This window comes from Oncorhynchus gorbuscha, unplaced genomic scaffold, assembly GCF_021184085.1.
Source record: "Oncorhynchus gorbuscha isolate QuinsamMale2020 ecotype Even-year unplaced genomic scaffold, OgorEven_v1.0 Un_scaffold_1703, whole genome shotgun sequence".
NCBI lineage: Eukaryota > Metazoa > Chordata > Actinopteri > Salmoniformes > Salmonidae > Oncorhynchus > Oncorhynchus gorbuscha.
In genome coordinates, this window is record NW_025746404.1 from 38,865 (window position 1) to 63,756 (window position 24,892).

General features: G+C 51.6%; 1 protein-coding gene across 1 annotated transcript in view; it reads left to right on the top strand.

The window, feature by feature from the left end:
- LOC124023886 (dedicator of cytokinesis protein 1-like) overlaps positions 1-24,892 on the top strand; it is a 91,857-nt gene that overhangs the window by 15,086 nt on the left and 51,879 nt on the right. Inside the window, exons 4-9 of the mRNA XM_046338049.1 lie at positions 2,693-2,849; positions 3,253-3,293; positions 8,966-9,056; positions 18,689-18,808; positions 24,383-24,472; positions 24,667-24,771. Coding sequence (XP_046194005.1) covers positions 2,693-2,849; positions 3,253-3,293; positions 8,966-9,056; positions 18,689-18,808; positions 24,383-24,472; positions 24,667-24,771 — 604 coding nt within the window. The remainder of the gene's footprint in view (positions 1-2,692; positions 2,850-3,252; positions 3,294-8,965; positions 9,057-18,688; positions 18,809-24,382; positions 24,473-24,666; positions 24,772-24,892) is intronic.

Here is a 24,892-nt window from a genome sequence, read left to right on the forward strand (position 1 = left end):
GGTGTCTGCCTGTCTGTCGGTGTCTGCCTGTCTGTCGGTGTCTGTCTGCCTGGTCTGTCTGTCTGTCTGTCTGTCTGTCTGTCTGCCTGGTCTGTCGGTGTCTGCCTGGTCTGTCGGTGTCTGTCTGCCTGGTCTGGTCTGTCTGTCTGCCTGGTCTGGTCTGTCTGTCTGCCTGGTCTGTCTGCCTGGTCTGTCTGTCTGCCTGTCTGTCTGCCTGCCAGCCTGCCTGCCTGTCTGTCTGTCTGTCTGTCTGTCTGTCTGTCTGCCTGGTCTGTCGGTGTCTGTCTGTCTGCCTGGTCTGTCTGTCTGTCTGTCTGTCTGTCTGTCTGTCTGTCTGTCTGTCTGTCTGTCTGTCTGTCTGTCTGTCTGTTATTCACCTGTCTGTCTGTCTGTCTGTCTGTCTGTCTGTCTGTCTGTCTGTCTGTCTGTCTGTCTGTCTGTCTGTCTGTCTGTCTGTCTGTTATTCACCTGTCTGTCTGTCTGTCTGTCTGTCTGTCTGTCTGTCTGTCTGTCTGTCTGTTATTCACCTGTCTGTCTGTCTGTCTGTCTGTCTGTCTGTCTGTCTGTCTGTCTGTCTGTCTGTCTGTCTGTCTGTCTGTCTGTTATTCACCTGTCTGTCTGTCTGTCTGTCTGTCTGTCTGTCTGTCTGTCTGTCTGTCTGTCTGTCTGTCTGTCTGTCTGTCTGTCTGTCTGTCTGTCTGTCTGTCTGTCTGTTATTCACCTGTCTGTCTGTCTGTCTGTCTGTCTGTCTGTCTGTCTGTCTGTCTGTCTGTCTGTCTGTCTGTCTGTCTGTCTGTCTGTCTGTCTGTCTGTCTGTCTGTCTGTCTGTCTGTCTGTCTGTCTGTCTGTCTGTCTGTCTGTCTGTCTGTCTGTCTGTCTGTCTGTCTGTCTGTCTGTCTGTCTGTCTGTCTGTCTGTCTGTCTGTCTGTCTGTCTGTCTGTCTGTCTGTCTGTCTGTCTGTCTGTCACTATAACTGTCTCTGTCTGTCTAGATCATTAAGGGAAATGAACAGGGGAAACATTAGTTTAATATTACACTCACAAAGGTTTTAAAATAAATTGGTGGTAACTGTGGTCGTTGAAAGGTAAAATAAATGTTATATTATTGGCGGTGTGGTAACTGTGGTCGTTGAAAGGTAAAATAAATGTTATATTATTGGCGGTGTGGTAACTGTGGTCGTTGAAAGGTAAAATAAATGTTATATTATTGGCGGTGTGGTAACTGTGGTCGTTGAAAGGTAAAATAAATAAACTGAAATAAATAAACACATATGTTGTATTTACAATGTTGTTCTCATGGCAACGGGTCACAAACAGGAAGTTTATTAATGTTTGATTTGTTTTCAATTTCTTTGTGGATCTGTGTAATCTGAGGGAAATATGTCTCTCTAATATGGTCCTACGTTTGGCAGGAGGTTAGGAAGTGCAGCTCAGTTTCCACCTCATTTTGTGGGCAGTGAGCACATAGCCTGTCTTCTCTTGAGAGCCATGTCTGCCTACGGCGGCCTTTCTCAATAGCAAGGCTATGCTCACTGAGTCTGTACATAGTCAAAGCTTTCCTTAATTTTGTGTCAGTCACAGTGGTCAGGTATTCTGCCGCTGTGTACTCTCTGTTTAGGGCCAAATAACATTCTAGTTTACTCTGTTTGTTCATTCTTTACAATGTGTCAAGTAATTATCTTTTTGTAATTATCTTCTCTCTGCCTCACCTCTCCCCCTCCCCTCTCTCCCCCCTCATCTCTCTCTCGCCCCTCCCCCTTCACCTCTCTCCCACTCTCCCCTCCCTCCCTCCCCTCACCTGTCTCCCCTCCCCTCTCTCACCTCTCTCCCCCTCTCCCCTCTCTCTCCCCCTCCTCTCTCCCTCCCCTCCCTCTCTCTCCTCTCTCCCGCTCCTCTCTCCCCCTCTCTCCCCTCTCTCCCCCTCCTCTCTCTCTCCCCTCTCTCCCCTCTCTCTCCCTCTCTCCCCCTCCCTCTCTCTCCCCCTCCTCTCTCTCTCCCCTCTCTCCCCCTCCCCTCTCTCTCCCCCTCTCTCCCCCTCCCTCTCTCTCCCCTCTCTCCCCCTCCCCTCTCTCTCCCCTCTCTCTCTCCCCCTCCTCTCTCCCTCCCTCTCTCTCCCCCTCCTCTCTCCCTCCCATCTCTCTCTCCCCCTCCTCTCTCTCTCTCCTCTCTCCCCCTCTCTCCCTCTCTCTCCTCTCTCCCTCCCCTCCCACTCTCTCTCCTCTCTCTCCCTCCTCTCCCTCTCCTCTCTCCCTCCCTCCTCTCCCCCTCCCCTCTCTCTCTCCCCCTCCTCTCTCCCTCCCATCTCTCTCTCCCCCTCCTCTCTCTCTCTCCTCTGTCCCTCCCCTCCCTCTCTCCCTCTCCCTCCCCTCCCTCTCCTCTCTCTCCATCCCCTCCCTCCCTCTCTCTCCTCTCTCTCCCTCCCCTCCCTCTCTCCCTCTCACTTCTCTCTCCTCCCTCCCTCCCTCTCTCTCCTCTCTCTCCCTCCCCTCCCTCTCTCCCTCTCACCTCTCTCCCCTCCCTCCCCTCCCTCTCTCTCCTCTCTCTCCCTCCCTCCCTCTCTCCCTCTCACCTCTCTCCCCTCCCTCCCCTCCCTCTCTCTCCTCTCTCTCCCTCCCTCCCTCTCTCCTCTCTCCCCCTCCTCTCTCTCCTCTCCCCCTCTCTCCCTCCCTCTCTCTCCCCTCCTCCCTCCCCAGTCTGTTGGAACACTGCAGGAAACACAAGTACCTGTCTAAGAGTGGGGAGAGCTTTGTGAACCTGGTGGTTCGTCTGTTGGAGAGGCTCCTGGACTACAGGACCATCATGCACGACGAGAACAAGGAGAACCGGATGAGCTGCACCGTCAACGTGCTGGTAGGAGAGACACACACTGGTCTGTCCTGTTCCGTTGTGGACAGATGTCTGGCTGCGTCCTGCTGCGTTGCCTAGTAACACTGTTCTATGTTCTGATCCGTTGTGGACAGATTGTGAAGCGTCCTGCTGCGTTGCCTAGTAACCTGTCTTATTGTGAAGCGTCCTGCTGCGTTGCCTAGTAACCTGTCTTATTGTGAAGCGTCCTGCTGCGTAGCCTAGTAACCTGTCTTATTGTGAAGGACACTTTACTGTCCAACAGTTGGAAAGACATTTCAGATGTATAAACACCAGCTGCATAACATTCATGATTTGGTATTGTTGTGATTTGTTGTTTGTAATTTCACTGTCGTAGTTGAAGCATTTCAGTTTTGTTCATAAACTATTTCAATGTTTTCATCCTCAGAACTTCTACAAGGAGATAGAGAGAGAGGAGATGTACATCAGGTAGGAAGAGGTCTTCATCATCATCTTCCTCAAATACACTTTTCTGTTCTATGGTACTCAGTACCTCTGTGAAGTCACGGCCAGGTGTTTTTGGGTCAGTGCCTCTGTGAAGTCAAGGCTAGGTGGTTCTGTACTCAGTGCCTCTGTGAAGTCAAGGCCAGGTGTTTCTGTACTCAGTGCCTCTGTGAAGTCAAGGCCAGGTGTTTCTGTACTCAGTGCCTCTGTGAAGTCAAGGCCAGGTGTTTCTGTACTCTGTGCCTCTGTGAAGTCAAGGCCAGGTGTTTTGGGGCTCAGTGCCTCTGTGAAGTCAAGGCCAGGTGTTTCTGTACTCAGTGCCTCTGTGAAGTCAAGACCAGGTGTTTCTGTACTCAGTGCCTCTGTGAAGTCAAGACCAGGTGTTTCTGTACTCAGTGCCTCTGTGAAGTCAAGGCCAGGTGTTTCTGTACTCAGTGCCTCTGTGAAGTCAAGGCCAGGTGTTTTGGGGCTCAGTGCCTCTGTGAAGTCAAGGCCAGGTGTTTTGGGGCTCAGTGCCTCTGTGAAGTCAAGGCCAGGTGTTTTGGGGCTCAGTGCCTCTGTGAAGTCAAGGCCAGGTGTTTTGGGGCTCAGTGCCTCTGTGAAGTCAAGGCCAGGTGTTTTTGTACTCAGTGCCTCTGTGAAGTCAAGGCCAGGTGTTTTTGTACTCAGTGCCTCTGTGAAGTCAAGGCCAGGTGTTTTTTTACTCAGTGCCTCTGTGAAGTCAAGGCCAGGTGTTTTTACTCAGTGCCTCTGTGAAGTCAAGGCCAGGTGTTTTGGGGCTCAGTACCTCTGTGAAGTCAAGGCCAGGTGATTGGGGCTCAGTGCCTCTGTGAAGTCAAGGCCAGGTGTTTTGGGGCTCAGTGCCTCTGTGAAGTCAAGGCCAGGTGTTTTTGGGTCAGTGCCTCTGTGAAGTCAAGGCCAGGCGTTTTGGGGCTCAGTGCCTCTGTGAAGTCAAGGCCAGGTGTTTTGGGGCTCAGTGCCTCTGTGAAGTCAAGGCCAGGTGTTTTGGGGCTCAGTGCCTCTGTGAAGTCAAGGCCAGGTGTTTTGGGGCTCAGTGCCTCTGTGAAGTCAAGGCCAGGTGTTTCTGTACTCAGTGCCTCTGTGAAGTCAAGGCCAGGTGTTTTTGTACTCAGTGCCTCTGTGAAGTCAAGGCCAGGTGTTGTTTTACTCAGTGCCTCTGTGAAGTCAAGGCCAGGTGTTTTGGGGCTCAGTGCCTCTGTGAAGTCAAGGCCAGGTGTTTTGGGGCTCAGTGCCTCTGTGAAGTCAAGGCCAGGTGTTTTGGGGCTCAGTGCCTCTGTGAAGTCAAGACCAGGTGTTTCTGTACTCAATGCCTCTGTGAAGTCAAGGCCAGGTGTTTCTGTACTCAGTGCCTCTGTGAAGTCAAGGCCAGGTGTTTTGGGGCTCAGTGCCTCTGTGAAGTCAAGGCCAGGTGTTTTGGGGCTCAGTGCCTCTGTGAAGTCAAGGCCAGGTGTTTTTGTACTCAGTGCCTCTGTGAAGTCAAGGCCAGGTGTTGTTTTACTCAGTGCCTCTGTGAAGTCAAGGCCAGGTGTTTTGGGGCTCAGTGCCTCTGTGAAGTCAAGGCCAGGTGTTTTGGGGCTCAGTGCCTCTGTGAAGTCAAGGCCAGGTGTTTTGGGGCTCAGTGCCTCTGTGAAGTCAAGGCCAGGTGTTTTTGTACTCAGTGCCTCTGTGAAGTCAAGGCCAGGTGTTTTTGTACTCAGTGCCTCTGTGAAGTCAAGGCCAGGTGTTTTTTTACTCAGTGCCTCTGTGAAGTCAAGGCCAGGTGTTTTTTTACTCAGTGCCTCTGTGAAGTCAAGGCCAGGTGTTTTGGGGCTCAGTACCTCTGTGAAGTCAAGGCCAGGTGATTGGGGCTCAGTGCCTCTGTGAAGTCAAGGCCAGGTGTTTTGGGGCTCAGTGCCTCTGTGAAGTCAAGGCCAGGTGTTTTTGGGTCAGTGCCTCTGTGAAGTCAAGGCCAGGCGTTTTGGGGCTCAGTGCCTCTGTGAAGTCAAGGCCAGGTGTTTTGGGGCTCAGTGCCTCTGTGAAGTCAAGGCCAGGTGTTTTGGGGCTCAGTGCCTCTGTGAAGTCAAGGCCAGGTGTTTTGGGGCTCAGTGCCTCTGTGAAGTCAAGGCCAGGTGTTTCTGTACTCAGTGCCTCTGTGAAGTCAAGGCCAGGTGTTTTTGTACTCAGTGCCTCTGTGAAGTCAAGGCCAGGTGTTGTTTTACTCAGTGCCTCTGTGAAGTCAAGGCCAGGTGTTTTGGGGCTCAGTGCCTCTGTGAAGTCAAGGCCAGGTGTTTTGGGGCTCAGTGCCTCTGTGAAGTCAAGGCCAGGTGTTTTGGGGCTCAGTGCCTCTGTGAAGTCAAGACCAGGTGTTTCTGTACTCAATGCCTCTGTGAAGTCAAGGCCAGGTGTTTCTGTACTCAGTGCCTCTGTGAAGTCAAGGCCAGGTGTTTTGGGGCTCAGTGCCTCTGTGAAGTCAAGGCCAGGTGTTTTGGGGCTCAGTGCCTCTGTGAAGTCAAGGCCAGGTGTTTTTGTACTCAGTGCCTCTGTGAAGTCAAGGCCAGGTGTTGTTTTACTCAGTGCCTCTGTGAAGTCAAGGCCAGGTGTTTTGGGGCTCAGTGCCTCTGTGAAGTCAAGGCCAGGTGTTTTGGGGCTCAGTGCCTCTGTGAAGTCAAGGCCAGGTGTTTTGGGGCTCAGTGCCTCTGTGAAGTCAAGGCCAGGTGTTTTTGTACTCAGTGCCTCTGTGAAGTCAAGGCCAGGTGTTTTTGTACTCAGTGCCTCTGTGAAGTCAAGGCCAGGTGTTTTTTTACTCAGTGCCTCTGTGAAGTCAAGGCCAGGTGTTTTTTACTCAGTGCCTCTGTGAAGTCAAGGCCAGGTGTTTTGGGGCTCAGTACCTCTGTGAAGTCAAGGCCAGGTGATTGGGGCTCAGTGCCTCTGTGAAGTCAAGGCCAGGTGTTTTGGGGCTCAGTGCCTCTGTGAAGTCAAGGCCAGGTGTTTTTGGGTCAGTGCCTCTGTGAAGTCAAGGCCAGGCGTTTTGGGGCTCAGTGCCTCTGTGAAGTCAAGGCCAGGTGTTTTGGGGCTCAGTGCCTCTGTGAAGTCAAGGCCAGGTGTTTTGGGGCTCAGTGCCTCTGTGAAGTCAAGGCCAGGTGTTTTGGGGCTCAGTGCCTCTGTGAAGTCAAGGCCAGGTGTTTTGGGGCTCAGTGCCTCTGTGAAGTCAAGGCCAGGTGTTTCTGTACTCAGTGCCTCTGTGAAGTCAAGGCCAGGTGTTTTGTACTCAGTGCCTCTGTGAAGTCAAGGCCAGGTGTTGTTTTACTCAGTGCCTCTGTGAAGTCAAGGCCAGGTGTTTTGGGGCTCAGTGCCTCTGTGAAGTCAAGGCCAGGTGTTTTGGGGCTCAGTGCCTCTGTGAAGTCAAGGCCAGGTGTTTTGGGGCTCAGTGCCTCTGTGAAGTCAAGACCAGGTGTTTCTGTACTCAATGCCTCTGTGAAGTCAAGGCCAGGTGTTTCTGTACTCAGTGCCTCTGTGAAGTCAAGGCCAGGTGTTTTGGGGCTCAGTGCCTCTGTGAAGTCAAGGCCAGGTGTTTTGGGGCTCAGTGCCTCTGTGAAGTCAAGGCCAGGTGTTTTTGTACTCAGTGCCTCTGTGAAGTCAAGGCCAGGTGTTTTTTTACTCAGTGCCTCTGTGAAGTCAAGGCCAGGTGTCTTTTTACTCAGTGCCTCTGTGAAGTCAAGGCCAGGTGTTTTGGGGCTCAGTACCTCTGTGAAGTCAAGGCCAGGTGATTGGGGCTCAGTGCCTCTGTGAAGTCAAGGCCAGGTGTTTTGGGGCTCAGTGCCTCTGTGAAGTCAAGGCCAGGTGTTTTTGGGTCAGTGCCTCTGTGAAGTCAAGGCCAGGCGTTTTGGGGCTCAGTGCCTCTGTGAAGTCAAGGCCATGTGTTTTGGGGCTCAGTGCCTCTGTGAAGTCAAGGCCAGGTGTTTTGGGGCTCAGTGCCTCTGTGAAGTCAAGGCCAGGTGTTTTGGGGCTCAGTGCCTCTGTGAAGTCAAGGCCAGGTGTTTTGGGGCTCAGTGCCTCTGTGAAGTCAAGGCCAGGTGTTTCTGTACTCAGTGCCTCTGTGAAGTCAAGGCCAGGTGTTTTTGTACTCAGTGCCTCTGTGAAGTCAAGGCCAGGTGTTGTTTTACTCAGTGCCTCTGTGAAGTCAAGGCCAGGTGTTTTGGGGCTCAGTGCCTCTGTGAAGTCAAGGCCAGGTGTTTTGGGGCTCAGTGCCTCTGTGAAGTCAAGGCCAGGTGTTTTGGGGCTCAGTGCCTCTGTGAAGTCAAGACCAGGTGTTTCTGTACTCAATGCCTCTGTGAAGTCAAGGCCAGGTGTTTCTGTACTCAGTGCCTCTGTGAAGTCAAGGCCAGGTGTTTCTGTACTCAGTGCCTCTGTGAAGTCAAGGCCAGGTGTTTCTGTACTCAGTGCATCTGTGAAGTCAAGGCCAGGTGTTTTTGTACTCAGTGCCTCTGTGAAGTCAAGGCCAGGTGTTTCTGTACTCAATGCCTCTGTGAAGTCAAGGCCAGGTGTTTCTGTACTCAATTCCTCTGTGAAGTCAAGGCCAGGTGTTTCTGTACTCAATGCCTCTGTGAAGTCACAGTCAGCCCTAGCGGTCCGTCAGTCTGCCCTAGCGGTCTGTCAGTCTGCCCTAGCGGTCTGTCAGTCTGCCCTAGCGGTCCGTCAGTCTGCCCTAGCGGTCCGTCAGTCTGCCCTAGCGGTCCGTCAGTCTGCCCTAGCGGTCCGTCAGTCTGCCCTAGCGGTCCGTCAGTCAGCCCTAGCGGTCCGTCAGTCTGCCCTAACGGTCTGTCAGTCTGCTCTAGCGGTCTGTCAGTCTGCCCTAGCGGTCCGTCAGTCTGCCCTAGCGGTCCGTCAGTCTGCCCTAGCGGTCTGTCAGTCTGCCCTAGCGGTCTGTCAGTCTGCCCTAGCGGTCTGTCAGTCTGCCCTAGTGGTCTGTCAGTCTGCCCTAGCGGTCTGTCTGTCTGCCCTGGCGGTCTGTCAGTCTGCCCTGGCGGTCCGTCAGTCTGTACCGTTGACTTGTCTCTGTCCGTTGTCACCATGGTGACGTCATATTGAAGCCCACCAAGGTGTGTACCGTTGTCACCATGGTTACCCGTGGTCCTCTGTCCGTTGTCACCATGGTAACCCGTGTGTCCTCTGTCCGTTGTCACCATGGTAACCCGTGTGTCATCTGTCCGTTGTCACCATGGTAACCTGTGTGTCATCTGTCCGTTGTCACCATGGTAACACGTGTGTCCTCTGTCCGTCGTCACCATGGTAACCCGTGTGTCCTCTGTCCGTCGTCACCATGGTTACCCGTGTGTCCTCTGTCCGTCGTCACCATGGTAACCCGTGTGTCCTCTGTCCGTTGTCACCATGGTAACCCGTGTGTCCTCTGTCCGTTGTCACCATGGTAACCCGTGTGTCCTCTGTCCGTTGTCACCATGGTAACCCGTGTGTCCTCTGTCCGTCGTCACCATGGTTACCCGTGTGTCCTCTGTCCGTCGTCACCATGGTTACCCGTGTGTCCTCTGTCCGTCGTCACCATGGTTACCCGTGTGTCCTCTGTCCGTCGTCACCATGGTAACCCGTGTGTCCTCTGTCCGTTGTCACCATGGTAACCCGTGTGTCCTCTGTCCGGACAGGTACCTGTACAAGCTGTGTGACCTCCACAAGGAGTGTGACAACTACACTGAAGCTGCCTACACACTGCTGCTGCACGCTAAGCTGCTGAAGGTATTCACACACACACACACACACACACACACACACACACACACACACACAGACAGACAGACAGACAGACAGACAGACAGACAGACAGACAGACAGACAGACAGACAGACAGACAGACAGACAGACAGACAGACAGACAGACAGACAGACAGACAGACAGACAGACAGACAGACAGACAGAGACACACACGCACACACACACACACGCACGCACGCACACACACACGCACGCACGCACACACACACACACATATACACACAGCTCAGATACACAAACTTTCTCCCTCTCTTTCCTTCTTTCTCTCCCTCCTTCTCTCTCTCTCTATGAATTGGTAGTGTAAATGTGTGTCTTTTAGCGTCTGTTGAATAGCACCAGTTATAGAGGACAAAGCCCCAGTCAGCTGTAATCACATAGATGGCTCTTAACCTTGCAGTAGCAGAGGTGTAACCGTGAATATCAATGTGTTGGGGAACAGGATCTGGATAACAGAGGTACGTCCAACCGTGTTTTAATCCTCCCTCTGTCAGGAGAGGACTGATGAGATGAGGAGAATGGAGAGAGAGAGAGAGAGAGAGAGAGAGAGAGGGGACTGGGGAGAGAGGAGAATAATGGAGAGAGAGAGAGAGAGGGGACTGATGAGATGAGGAGAATGGAGAGAGAGAGAGAGAGAGAGAGAGGGGACTGATGAGATGAGGAGAATGGAGAGAGAGAGAGAGGGGACTGGGGAGAGAGGAGAATAATGGAGAGAGAGAGAGAGGGGACTGATGAGATGAGGAGAAGAATGGAGAGAGAGAGAGAGAGAGAGAGAGAGAGAGAGAGAGAGAGAGAGAGAGAGGGGACTGGGGAGAGAGGGCAATAATGGAGAGAGAGAGGGGACTGATGAGATGAGGAGAAGAATGGAGAGAGAGAGAGGGGACTGATGAGAGAGGAGAAGAATGGAGAGAGAGAGAGAGAGAGAGACAGAGAGGGGACTGATGAGGAGAAGAAAGGAGAGAGAGAGAGAGAGAGGGGACTGGGGAGAGAGGAGAAGAAAGGAGAGAGAGAGAGAGGGGACTGGGGAGAGAGGAGAAGAATGGAGAGAGAGAGAGAGTGAGAGAAAGAGAGAGGGGACTGGGGAGAGAGGAGAAGAAAGGAGAGAGAGAGAGAGAGAGAGGGGAATGATGAGATGAGGAGAAGAATGGAGAGAGAGAGAGAGAGAGGGGGGACTGGGGAGAGAGGAGAAGAATGGAGAGAGAGAGAGAGAGAGAGAGAGAGAGGAGAAGAAAGGAGAGAGAGAGAGAGAGAGAGAGAGAGAGAGAGGACTGCGGAGAGGAGAAGAATGGAGAGAGAGAGAGAGAAGGGGGACTGGGGAGAGAGGAGAAGAATGAGAGAGAGAGAGAGAGAGAGGGGACTGGGGAGAGAGGAGAAGAATGGAGAGAGAGAGAGAGGGGGACTGATGAGATGAGGAGAAGAATGGAGAGAGAGAGAGAGAGAGAGAGAGAGAGAGAGAGAGAGAGAGAGAGAGAGAGGAGAGGGGGACTGGGGAGAGGAGAAGAAAGGAGAGAGAGAGGGGGAACTGGGGAGATAGGAGAAGAATGGAGAGAGAGAGAGAGGGGAAGAAAGGAGAGAGAGAGAGGGAACTGGGGAGAGAGGAGAAGAATGGAGAGAGAGAGAGGGGACTGGGGAGAGAGGAGAAGAATGGAGAGAGAGAGAGGGGACTGGGGAGAGAGAAGAATGAGAGAGAGAGAGAGAGAGAGGGGACTGGGGAGAGAGGAGAAGAATGGAGAGAGAGAGAGAGAGAGGGAGAGAGGAGAAGAATGGAGAGAGAGAAAGGGAGAGAGGAGAAGAATGGAGAGAGAGAGAGAGAGTGGACTGGGGAGAGAGGAGAAGATAGGAGAGAGAGAGGGAACTGGGGAGAGAGGAGAAGAATGGAGAGAGGAGAAGAATGGGGAGAGAGAGAGAGAGGGGACTGGGGAGAGAGGAGAAGAATGGAGAGAGAGGAGAAGAATGGAGAGATGAGAAGAATGGAGAGAGAGGAGAAGAATGGAGAGAGAGAAAGGGAGAGAGGAGAAGAATGGAGAGAGAGAGAGAGAGAGAGAGAGAGAGAGAGAGGGGACTAGGGAGAGAGGAGAAGAATGGAGAGAGAGAGAGAGAGAGAGAGAGGGGACTAGGGAGAGAGGAGAAGAATGGAGAGAGAGAGAGGATTGATGAGATTAGAAAAATGGAGAGAGAGAGAGGGGACTGGGGAGAGAGGAGAAGAATGAGAGAGAGAGAGAGAGAGAGAGAGAGGACTGGGGAGAGAGGAGAAGAATGGAGAGAGGGGACTGGGGAGAGAGGAGAAGAATGGAGAGAGAGAGAGGGGTCTGGGGAGAGAGGAGAAGAATGGAGAGAGAGAGAGGGGGGGACTGGGGAGAGGGGAGAAGAATGGAGAGAGAGAGGGGACTGGGGAGAGAGGAGAAGAATGGAGAGAGAGAGAGAGAGAGAGGGGACTGGGGAGAGAGGAGAAGAATGGAGAGAGAGAGAGAAGGGACTGGGGAGAGAGGAGAAGAATGGAGAGAGAGAGAGGGGACTGGGGAGAGTGAGAGACGGGACTGGGAGAGAGGAGAAGAATAGAGAGAGAGAGAGGGGGGACTGGGGAGAGAGAGGGACGGTACTGGGGAGAGAGGAGAAGAATGGAGAGAGAGAGAGAGAGAGAGAGAAGGGACTGGGGAGAGAGAGAGACGGTACTGGGGAGAGAGGAGAAGAATGGAGAGAGAGAGAGAGAGAGAGAGAGAGAGAGAGAAGGGACTGGGGAGAGAGAGAGACGGTACTGGGGGGAGAGAGAGAGAGAGAGAGAGAGAGAGAGAGAGAGAGAGAGAGAGAGAGAGAGAGAGAGAGAGAGAGAGAGAGAAGGGACTGGGGAGAGAGAGAGGGGGGACTGGGGAGAGAGGTTGTATTGGTCTCGATGGCGCTGCCCGTGTGCTCACAGAAGCCGGATAATAGAACAGATGCAATGTTGCGAACTATACATCTCTATGGGACAAGGGGACACAATAAGGAAGAATCTCATTTCTTATTATTATATATATATATATATATATTGAGTATTATTATAATATTTTGCCATTTCAAACCTGCTGGGGCTTTCCCCAAATGCTGCAAAGAGGGAGACAGAGATAAAAGAGAGAGCAGGAGGTTATTATACTGTAAAATGTGATGGATTTTTCCAAAGCAGAGCCTGGAGTTTAGAGTCTTTCTTCAAGCTGTGTCATGAATTGCTTTGTAGGAAGCTCAACTGTCTTTCTGTTTTTAGTCTCTCTATGGTCCACTATATAGAGCATGTGTCTGGTCTCTCTATGGTCCACTATTTAGATAATGTGACTTGTCTCTCTGTGGTCCACTATATAGATAATGTGACTGGTCTCTCTCTATGGTCCACTATATAGATCATGTGACTGGTCTCTCTCTATGGTCCACTATATAGATCATGTGACTGGTCTCTCTATGGTCCACTATATAGATAATGTGACTGGTCTCTCTATGGTCCACTATATAGAGCATGTGACTGGTCTCTCTATGGTCCACTATATAGATCATGTGTCTGGTCTCTCTATGGTCCACTATATAGATCATGTGACTTGTCTCTCTATGGTCCACTATATAGATCATGTGACTGGTCTCTCTCTCTCTATGGTCCACTATATAGATCATGTGAGTGGTCTCTCTATGGTCCACTATATAGATCATGTGTCTGGTCTCTCTATGGTCCACTATATAGATAATGTGACTGGTCTCTCTCTCTCTGTGGTCCACTATATAGATCATGTGACTGGTCTCTCTCTCTCTATGGTCCACTATATAGATCATGTGTCTGGTCTCTCTATGGTCCACTATATAGATAATGTGACTGGTCTCTCTCTCTCTATGGTCCACTATATAGATCATGTGTCTGGTCTCTCTATGGTCCACTATATAGATCATGTGACTGGTCTCTCTATGGTCCACTATATAGATCATGTGAGTGGTCTCTCTATGGTCCACTATATAGATCATGTGACTGGTCTCTCTATGGTCCACTATATAGATAATGTGACTGGTCTCTCTGTGGTCCACTATATAGATAATGTGTCTGGTCTCTCTATGGTCCACTATATAGATCATGTGTCTGGTCTCTCTATGGTCCACTATATAGATAATGTGACTGGTCTCTCTCTATTGTCCACTATATAGATCATGTGACTGGTCTCTCTATGGTCCACTATATAGATCATGTATCTGGTCTCTCTATGGTCCACTATATAGATCATGTGACTGGTCTCTCTCTCTCTCTATGGTCCACTATATAGATCATGTGACTGGTCTCTCTATGGTCCACTATATAGATCATGTATCTGGTCTCTCTATGGTCCACTATATAGATCATGTGTCTGGTCTCTTTCTATGGTCCACTATATAGATAATGTGAGTGGTCTCTCTATGGTCCACTATATAGATCATGTGACTGGTCTCTCTATGGTCCACTATATAGATCATGTGACTGGTCTCTCTCTCTCTATGGTCCACTATATAGATAATGTGACTGGTCTCTCTCTATGGTCCACTATATAGATCATGTGACTGGTCTCTCTCTATGGTCCACTATATAGATCATGTGACTGGTCTCTCTATGGTCCACTATATAGATCATGTCACTGGTCTCTCTATGGTCCACTATATAGATCATGTGACTGGTCTCTCTATGGTCCACTATATAGAGCATGTGTCTGGTCTCTCTATGGTCCACTATATAGATCATGTGACTGGTCTCTCTCTCTATGGTCCACTATATAGATAAAATAATGTACTACGAGAATTATCATTCCTAGTCTATATCCCAAATGGCAGCCTATGGTTCCTGGTCAAAGTAGTGCACTACGTAGGGAATAGGGTGCCATTGGCCATAGGGCCCTGGTCAACGTAGTGCACTACGTAGGGAATAGGGTACCATTGGCAATAGGGCCCTGGTCAAAGTAGTGCACTACGTAGGGAATAGGGTGCCCTTGGCCATAGAGCCCTGCCTCTCCTCTCCTTTAATCACGGAGGAGCTGCTCAAACTGTAACGGAATCAATAATAACCATCGTCCCGCAGAATCCCTTTCATTTAGGCTGTTTGACCTTTAACCTTAGACTCCATATAAAGGAAGCCAACCTTCCTTTATATAAAAGCTAGTCTCCAAATCCAAACAGGATCAAGACTTCGTTGTCCTGCTTATTGGCCAATGGAACGTGGCCCGGTTCCGTTTGGATTTCCGAGGCTGTTTCTAAGTCCACAGTAGCGTCAAAATCTGCGAGCCGTTGCTTTTCTCCCACAGTGCACTGTACCGTACACGAAAATGTGGAGGTCACTTCAACAGACGGTGCCAGCTTTGCTATGTAAATATTGTCTCCATCCCAAACGGCACCCTATTCCCTATATAGGGAATAGGGAACCATAGTAGTGCACTAGATAGGGACTAGGATGCCGTTTGGGGGTGAATAGTAGTGCACTATATAGGGAATAGGGTGCCCGTTTGGGGGTGAATAGTAGTGCACTATATAGGGAATAGGGTGCCGTTTGGGGGTGAATAGTAGTGCACTATATAGGGAATAGGATGCCGTTTGGGGGTGAATAGTAGTGCACTATATAGGGAATAGGGTGCCGTTTGGGGGTGAATAGTAGTGCACTATATAGGGAATAGGGTGCCGTTTGGGGGTGAATAGTAGTGCACTATATAGGGAATAGGGTGCCGTTTGGGGGTGAATAGTAGTGCACTATATAGGGAATAGGGTGCCATTTGGGGGTGAATAGTAGTGCACTATATAGGGAATAGTGTGCCGTTTGGGGGTGAATAGTAGTGCACTATATAGGGAATAGGGTGCCGTTTGGGGGTGAATAGTAGTGCACTATATAGGGAATAGGATGCCGTTTGGGGGTGAATAGTAGTGCACTATATAGGGAATAGGGTGCCGTTTGGGTGTGAATAGTAGTGCACTATATAGGGAATAGGGTGCCGTTTGGGGGTGAATAGTAGTGCACTATATAGGGAATAGGGTGCCGTTTGGGGGTGAATAGTAGTGCACTATATAGGGAATAGGGAACCATAGTAGTGCACTATATAGGGAATAGGGTGCCGTTTGGGGGTGAATAGTAGTGCACTATATAGGGAATAGGGAACCATAGTAGTGCACTATATAGGGAATAGGGTGCCATTTGGGGGTGAATAGTAGTGCACTATATAGGGAATAGGGTGCCGTTTGGGGGTGAATAGTAGTGCACTATATAGGGAATAGGGAACCATAGTAGTGCACTATATAGGGAATAGGGTGCCGTTTGGGGGTGAATAGTAGTGCACTATATAGGGAATAGGGTGCCATAGTAGTGCACTATATAGGGAATAGGGTGCCGTTTGGGGGTGAATAGTAGTGCACTATATAGGGAATAGGATGCCGTTTGGGGGTGAATAGTAGTGCACTATATAGGGAATAGGGTGCCATTTGGGACAGCACGCGCTACCTAATTCGATTTCACCTAGAGATTGTTGCGTTCTCTCTTGTTCAACAACAGCATGGAATGTCAGTTACGTTACCGTGGCAATGAATCAGTTGTGACAGGACCTTAGTAGGGTTACCGAGGCCCGGGACCGGGGAGCCAATAGGATCGCTGCATCTAGCCTGTTAGCCGGCCTCGTCCAGCCACTCACAACGTTAATTATTAGAGTGGGTAGAGAGACGGGAGGACTGTGTGGTCAGCAGAAATATTTCCCTCTTGTTTACAGAACGAAGCACAATGTGTGATGATTAATATGGTTTTATCACTGCATAAATCAATATCTGATGTGTTAATGTAGCTTTTCTATAAGTTATCTCTCTCCTCTCCTCCTCTTCTCCTTCTTGGCTCCTCCTCTTCCCCTCCTCTCCTCCTCCCTCCTCTTCTCCTTCTCTCTCCTTGGCTCCTCCTCCTCCCCTCCTCTCTCCTCCCCTCCTCCCCTCCTCTCTCCTCCTACTCTACTCCTCCTCTGCTCCTCTTCTACTCCTCCTCCTCTGCTCCTCTTCTACTCCTCCTCTTCTCCTCCTCCCTCCTCTCACTCCTCCTCTCCTTTTCTCTCCTCTCCTCCTCCTCTGCTTCCCTCCTCCTCTTCTCCTCCTCTCCTCCTCCTCCCTCCTCTCCTCTTTTCCTCCTCCCTCCTCTCCTCTTTCCCCTCCTCACTTCTCTCCTCTTTCCTCTCCTCCTCCCTCCTCTCCTCCTCCCCACAGTAGGTCAATGTTTAGCTTTATTGAGGAATCTAATTCTGATATAGTCTGATAGAGTATACTGCTCAACTACAGTTAATATTATACTATACAGGGTCTGTTCTATAGAGGTAACAGGGTCTGTTCTATAGAGGTAACAGGGTCTGTTCTATAGAGGTAACATGATCTGTTCTATAGAGGTAACAGGGTCTGTTCTATAGAGGTAACAGGGTCTGTTCTATAGAGGTAACAGGGTCTGTTCTATAGAGGTAACAGGGTCTGTTCTATAGAGGTAACAGGGTCTGTTCTATAGAGGTAACAGGGTCTGTTCTATAGAGGTAACAGGGTCTGTTCTATAGAGGTAACAGGGTCTGTTCTATAGAGGTAACAGGGTCTGTTCTATAGAGGTAACAGGGTCTGTTCTATAGAGGTAACAGGGTCTGTTCTATAGAGGTAACAGGGTCTGTTCTATAGAGGTAACAGGGTCTGTTCTATAGAGGTAACAGGGTCTGTTCTATAGAGGTAACAGGGTCTGTTCTATAGGGGTAACATGATCTGTTCTATAGAGGTAACAGGGTCTGTTCTATAGGGGTAACATGATCTGTTCTATAGAGGTAACAGGGTCTGTTCTATAGGGGTAACAGGGTCTGTTCTATAGAGGTAACAGGGTCTGTTCTATAGAGGTAACAGGGTCTGTTCTATAGGGGTAACAGGGTCTGTTCTATAGAGGTAACAGGGTCTGTTCTATAGAGGTAACAGGGTCTGTTCTATAGAGGTAACAGGGTCTGTTCTATAGAGGTAACAGGGTCTGTTCTATAGGGGTAACAGGGTCTGTTCTATAGGGGTAACAGGGTCTGTTCTATAGAGGTAACAGGGTCTGTTCTATAGAGGTAACAGGATCTGTTCTATAGAGGTAACAGGGTCTGTTCTATAGGGGTAACAGGGTCTGTTCTATAGGGGTAACAGGGTCTGTTCTATAGAGGTAACAGGGTCTGTTCTATAGAGGTAACAGGGTCTGTTCTATAGAGGTAACAGGGTCTGTTCTATAGAGGTAACAGGGTCTGTTCTATAGAGGTAACAGGGTCTGTTCTATAGAGGTAACAGGGTCTGTTCTATAGAGGTAACAGGGTCTGTTCTATAGGGGTAACAGGGTCTGTTCTATAGAGGTAACAGGGTCTGTTCTATAGAGGTAACAGGGTCTGTTCTATAGGGGTAACAGGGTCTGTTCTATAGAGGTAACAGGGTCTGTTCTATAGAGGTAACAGGGTCTGTTCTATAGAGGTAACAGGGTCTGTTCTATAGGGGTAACAGGGTCTGTTCTATAGGGGTAACAGGGTCTGTTCTATAGGGGTAACAGGGTCTGTTCTATAGAGGTAACAGGGTCTGTTCTATAGGGGTAACAGGGTCTGTTCTATAGGGGTAACAGGGTCTGTTCTATAGGGGTAACAGGGTCTGTATCTACAGGGTCTGTTCTATAGAGGTAACAGGGTCTGTTCTATAGAGGTAACAGGGTCTGTTCTATAGGGGTAACAGGGTCTGTTCTATAGGGGTAACAGGGTCTGTTCTATAGAGGTAACAGGGTCTGTTCTATAGGGGTAACAGGGGTCTGTTCTATAGAGGTAACAGGGTCTGTTCTATAGAGGTAACAGGGTCTGTTCTATAGAGGTAACAGGGTCTGTTCTATAGAGGTAACAGGGTCTGTTCTATAGGGGTAACAGGGTCTGTTCTATAGAGGTAACAGGGTCTGTTCTATAGAGGTAACAGGGTCTGTTCTATAGAGGTAACAGGGTCTGTTCTATAGAGGTAACAGGGTCTGTTCTATAGAGGTAACAGGGTCTGTTCTATAGAGGTAACAGGGTCTGTTCTATAGAGGTAACAGGGTCTGTTCTATAGAGGTAACAGGGTCTGTTCTATAGAGGTAACAGGGTCTGTTCTATAGGGGTAACAGGGTCTGTTCTATAGGGGTAACAGGGTCTGTTCTATAGAGGTAACAGGGTCTGTTCTATAGAGGTAACAGGGTCTGTTCTATAGAGGTAACAGGGTCTGTTCTATAGAGGTAACAGGGTCTGTTCTATAGAGGTAACAGGGTCTGTTCTATAGAGGTAACAGGGTCTGTTCTATAGAGGTAACAGGGTCTGTTCTATAGAGGTAACAGGGTCTGTTCTATAGAGGTAACAGGGTCTGTTCTATAGAGGTAACAGGGTCTGTTCTATAGAGGTAACAGGGTCTGTTCTATAGAGGTAACAGGGTCTGTTCTATAGAGGTAACAGGGTCTGTTCTATAGAGGTAACAGGGTCTGTTCTATAGAGGTAACAGGGTCTGTTCTATAGAGGTAACAGGGTCTGTTCTATAGAGGTAACAGGGTCTGTTCTATAGAGGTAACAGGGTCTGTTCTATAGGGGTAACAGGGTCTGTGTTCCTGCAGTGGTCTGAGGAGCCGTGTGCAGCTCACCTGACCCAGAGAGATGGCTACCAGGCCTCCACACAAGGACAACTCAAGGACCAGCTCTACCAGGAGATCATCAACTTCTTCGACAAGGGCAAGGTACCTAGAGGGAGGAGGGGGGGAGAGGGTGGAAGGGTGATGGACGGGGGAGAGAGGGTGTGTTTTAGAGAGAGAGAGAAAGTGAGTGTTGGTGAGAGATTGAGAGAGGGGGGATGGTGAGTGAGAGAGGGGAGGTGGTGAGAGAGAGGGGAGGTGGTGAGAGAGAGGAGGTGGTGAGAGAGGGGGGGTGGTGAGAGATAGAGGGGAGGTGGTGATTGGCCCTCCTCTATAAGCCCTCTATTGGCCCTCCTCTATTGGCCCTCCTCTATAAGCCCTCTATTGGCCCGCCTCTATAAGCCCTCTATTGGCCCTCCTCTATTGGCCCTCCTCTATAAGCCATCTATTGGCCCTCCTCTATTGGCCCTCCTCTGGAAGCTCTCTATTGGCCCTCCTCTGGAAGCGCTCTATTGGCCCTCCTCTGGAAGCTCTCTATTGGCCCTCCTCTATTGGCCCTCCTCTGGAAGCTCTCTATTGGCCCTCCTCTATTGGCCCTCCTCTGGAAACCCTCTATTGGCCCTCCTCTGGAAGCCCTCTATTGGCCCTCCTCTATAAGCCCTCTATTGGCCCTCCTCTATAAGCCCTCTATTGGCCCTCCTCTATAAGCCCTCTATTGGCCCTCCTCTGGAAGCCCTCCTCTGGAAGCTCTTCCTCTGGAAGCTCTCTATTGGCCCTCCTCTATAAGCCCTCTATTGGCCCTCCTCTATAAGCCCTCTATTGGCCCTCCTCTATAAGCCCTCTATTGGCCCTCCTCTGGAAGCCCTCTATTGGCCCTCCTCTGGAAGCCCTCTATTGGCCCTCCTCTATAAGCCCTCTATTGGCCCTCCTCTATAAGCCCTCTATTGGCCCTCCTCTACAAGCCATCTATTGGCCCTCCTCTATTGGCCCTCCTCTATAAGCCATCTATTGGCCCTCCTCTATTGGCCCTCCTCTGGAAGCTCTCTATTGGCCCTCCTCTGGAAGCGCTCTATTGGCCCTCCTCTGGAAGCTCTCTATTGGCCCTCCTCTATTGGCCCTCCTCTGGAAGCTCTCTATTGGCCCTCCTCTATTGGCCCTCCTCTGGAAGCTCTCTATTGGCCCTCCTCTGGAAGCGCTCTATTGGCCCTCCTCTGGAAGCTCTCTATTGGCCCTCCTCTATTGGCCCTCCTCTGGAAGCTCTCTATTGGCCCTCCTCTATTGGCCCTCCTCTGGAAGCTCTCTATTGGCCCTCCTCTGGAAGCCCTCTATTGGCCCTCCTCTATAAGCCCTCTATTGGCCCTCCTCTATAAGCCCTCTATTGGCCCTCCTCTGGAAGCCCTCTATTGGCCCTACTCTGGAAGCCCTCTATTGGCCCTCCTCTATAAGCCCTCTATTGGCCCTCCTCTATAAGCCCTCTATTGGCCCTCCTCTATAAGCCCTCTATTGGCCCTCCTCTGGAAAGCCCTCTGTTGGCCCTCTCTCTCTCTCTCCTCCTTGCCCCACCAACCGCCTTCCCTTCTTCTCTCACTCTCCCTCCCATCCTCCTCTCTCCCCATCCTCCTCTCTCCCATCCTCCTCTCCCTCCCATCTTCCTTCCTCCATCCTCTCTCCTCCCTCCATCCTCCTCTCTCTCCCCCCTCCCTCCCATCCTCCTCTCTCCCTCCATCCTCCTCTCTCTCCCCCTCCCTCCCTCCCATCCTCCTCTCTCCCTCCATCCTCCTCTCCCTCCCCCTCCCTCCCTCCCATCCTCCTCTCTCCCTCCATCTTCCTCTCCTCTCTCGTCCCTCCCATCCTCCTCTCCCTCCATCTTCCTCTCCTCTCTCGTCCCTCCCATCCTCCTCTCTCCCTCCATCTTCTCTCCCTCCATCCCATCCTCCTCTCTCCCTCCATCCTCCTCTCCCTCCCCTCCCTCCCTCCCATCCTCCTCTCTCCCTCCATCTTCCTCTCCTCTCTCGTCCCTCCCATCCTCCCTCTCTCCCTCCATCTTCCTCTCCTCTCTCGTCCCTCCCATCCTCCTCTCTCCCTCCATCTTCTCTCCCTCCATCCCATCCTCTCTCTCCCTCCATCTTCTCTCCCTCCAACCCATCCTCCTCTCTCCCATCCTCCTCTCCCTCCCATCTTCCTTCCTCCATCCTCCCTCTCCTCCCTCCATCCATCCTCTCTCTCCCCCTCCCTCCCTCCCATCCTCCTCTCTCCCTCCATCCTCCTCTCTCTCCCCCTCCCTCCCTCCCATCCTCCTCCCTCCCATCCTCCTCTCTCCCTCCATCCTCCTCTCCCTCCCCCTCCCTCCCTCCCATCCTCCTCTCTCCCTCCATCTTCCTCTCCTCTCTCGTCCCTCCCATCCTCCTCTCTCCCTCCATCTTCCTCTCCTCTCTCGTCCCTCCCATCCTCCTCTCTCCCTCCCATCCTCCTCCCTCCCTCCCATCCTCCTCTCTCCCTCCATCCTCCTCTCCCTCCCCCCCTCCCTCCCTCCCATCCTCCTCTCTCCCTCCATCTTCCTCTCCCTCCATCCCATCCTCCTCTCTCCCTCCATCTTCTCTCCCTCCAACCCATCCTCCTCTCTCCCATCCTCCTCTCCCTCCCATCTTCCTTCCTCCATCCTCCTCTCTCCTCCCTCCATCCTCCTCTCTCTCCCCCTCCCTCCCTCCCATCCTCCTCTCTCCCTCCATCTTTTCTCCCTCCATCCCATCCTCCTCTCTCCCTCCATCTTCTCTCCCTCCATCCCATCCTCCTCTCTCCCTCCATCTTCTCTCCCTCCATCCCATCCTCCTCTCTCCCTCCATCTTCTCTCCCTCCACCCCATCCTCCTCTCTCCCTCCATCTTCTCTCCCTCCAACCCATCCTCCTCTCTCCCATCCTCCTCTCCCTCCCATCTTCCTTCCTCCATCCTCCTCTCTCCTCCCTCCATCCTCCTCTCTCTCCCCCTCCCTCCCTCCCATCCTCCTCTCTCCCTCCATCTTTTCTCCCTCCATCCCATCCTCCTCTCTCCCTCATCTTTTCTCCCTCCATCCCATCCTCCTCTCTCCTCCCTCCATCCTCCTCTCTCCCCCTCCCTCCCTCCCATCCTCCTCTCTCCCTCCATCTTTTCTCCCTCCATCCCATCCTCCTCTCTCCCTCATCTTTTCTCCCTCCATCCCATCCTCCTATCTCCCTCATCTTTTCTCCCTCCATCCCATCCTCCTCTCTCCCTCATCTTCTCTCCCTCCATCCCATCCTCCTCTCTCCCTCCATCTTCCTCTCCTCTCTCGTCCCTCCCTCCCTCCCATCCTCCTCTCTCCCTCCATCTTCTCTCCCTCCATCCCATCCTCCTCTCTCTTTCCTTCTTCTCTCCCTCCATCCCATCCTCCTCTCTCCCTCATCTTCTCTCCCTCCATCCCATCCTCCTCTCTCCCTCATCTTCTCTCCCTCCATCCCATCCTCCTCTCTCTTTCCTTCTTCTCTCCCTCCATCCCATCCTCCTCTCTCCCTCATCTTCTCTCCCTCCATCCCATCCTCCTCTCTCCCTCCATCTTCCTCTCCTCTCTCGTCCCTCCCTCCCTCCCTCCCATCCTCCTCTCTCCCTCCATCTTCTCTCCCTCCATCCCATCCTCCTCTCTCTTTCCTTCTTCTCTCCCTCCATCCCATCCTCCTCTCTCCCTCATCTTCTCTCCCTCCATCCCATCCTCCTCTCTCCCTCATCTTCTCTCCCTCCATCCCATCCTCCTCTCTCTTTCCTTCTTCTCTCCCTCCATCCCATCCTCCTCTCTCCCTCATCTTCTCTCCCTCCATCCCATCCTCCTCTCTCCCTCATCTTCTCTCCCTCCATCCCATCCTCCTCTCTCTTTCCTTCTTCTTTCCCTCCACCCCATCCTCCTCTCTCCCTCCATCTTCTCTCCCTCCATCCCATCCTCCTCTCTCCCTCCATCTTCTCTCCCTCCATCCCATCCTCCTCTCTCCCTCCATCTTCTCTCCCTCCATCCCATCCTCCTCTCTCCCTCCATCTTCTCTCCCTCCATCCCATCCTCCTCTCTCCCTCCTTCTTCTCTCCCTCCATCCCATCCTCCTCTCTCCCTCATCTTCTCTCCCTCCATCCCATCCTCCTCTCTCCCTCCATCTTCTCTCCCTCCATCCCATCCTCCTCTCTCCCTCCATCTTCTCTCCCTCCATCCCATCCTCCTCTCTCCCTCCATCTTCTCTCCCTCCATCCCATCCTCCTCTCTCCCTCCTTCTTCTCTCCCTCCATCCCATCCTCCTCTCTCCCTCATCTTCTCTCCCTCCATCCCATCCTCCTCTCTCCCCCCATCTTCTCTCCCTCCATCCCATCCTCCTCTCTCCCTCCATCTTCTCTCCCTCCATCCCATCCTCCTCTCTCCCATCCCATCCTCTCTCCCTCCATCTTCTCTCCCTCCATCCCATCCTCCTCTCTCCCTCCATCTCCATCCCATCCTCCCTCCCTCCATCCCATCCTCCCCTCTCCCTCCATCTTCTCTCCCTCCATCCCATCCTCCTCTCTCCCATCCTCCTCTCTCCCTCCATCTTTTCTCCCTCCATCTTTTCTCCCTCCATCCCATCCTCCTCTCTCCCTCCTCCCTCCATCCCATCCTCCTCTCTCACTCCTCCCTCCATCCCATCCTCCTCTCTCACTCCTCCCTCCATCCCATCCTCCTCTCTCCCCCCATCTTCTCTCCCTCCATCCCATCCTCCTCTCTCCCTCCATCTTCTCTCCCTCCATCCCATCCTCCTCTCTCCCATCCTCCTCTCTCCCTCCATCTTCTCTCGCTCCATCCCATCCTCCTCTCTCCCTCCATCTTCTCTCCCTCCATCCCATCCTCCTCTCTCCCTCCATCTTTTCTCCCTCCATCCCATCCTCCTCTCTCCCTCCTCCCTCCATCCCATCCTCCTCTCTCACTCCTCCCTCCATCCCATCCTCCTCTCTCACTCCTCCCTCCATCCCATCCTCCTCTCTCCCCCCATCTTCTCTCCCTCCATCCCATCCTCCTCTCTCCCTCCATCTTCTCTCCCTCCATCCCATCATCCTCTCTCCCCCATCTTCTCTCCCTCCATCCCATCCTCCTCTACATCCCCTCCTTTCCTGCCACCCCAGTATCACCATAAGCCACAAGAAAGACAGACAGACAGACGATAATGTGCCTGCATGATGCCATTCTGTAAAAACAGGAGGAGCAGACCATTCTCAGATGACTCAATCTGGAGAAATATCTGTCTGTCTGTCCCATCTTCAGCAGAGCAAGGTACCGCAGGGGCTTTAGTCAGGAAGACCTCCCCGATACTACTGAAGATGGGGAGGTTGGAGAGAGAGAGGGAGGAGGGGATGAGGTGGGAGAGAGAGGGGTGGGGTGGGGGAGAGAGAGGGAGGGGAGGGAGGAGTAGGCAGGTCTGTCTACAGCTAAATACAATGACTAATATATATGACTATTCTCTCATATCCTGTGTATGTGTGTGTCTCTCTCTGTGTGTGTGTGTGTGTGTGTGTGTGTGTGTGTGTGTGTGTGTGTGTGTGTGTGTGTGTGTGTGTGTGTGTGTGTGTGTGTGTGTGTGTGTGTGTGTGTGTGTGTGTGTGTGTGTGTGTGTGTGTGTGTGTGTGTGTGTGTGTGTGTGTGTGTGTGTGTGTGTGTTTAGATGTGGGAGGAAGCCATCGTACTAGGAAAGGAGCTGGCAGACCAGTATGAGAATGAGATGTTTGACTTTGAGCAGCTCAGTGCCTCCTTGGTAAGTTCAATCTAATCACATGGTATATTCTACTGGTATAGAACTCTATGTATTATCATATGGACAACACCTTGACATGGGTGCTTTCTGTGTGTGTGTGTGTGTGTGTGTGTGTGTGTGTGTGTGCGTGTGCGTGCACATGGTATTCTGCATCCAGTACATTGAGTCTTCCTGAACGTTACTTCCTGTTACAGAGGAAACAGGCTCAGTTCTACGAGAACATTGTGAAGGTGATCCGGCCCAAGCCAGACTACTTTGCTGTGGGATACTATGGAGTGGGCTTCCCTTCCTTCCTCAGGGTAAGTAGTACCTGGGTCCTACACACACAGGCTCAGCAACACACACACACGCAGTCCATAGTTCTGCAGCCATCTGTTGAGAGAGTAAACAGTACATTACCTCGGCCAGTAGGGTCCCCTG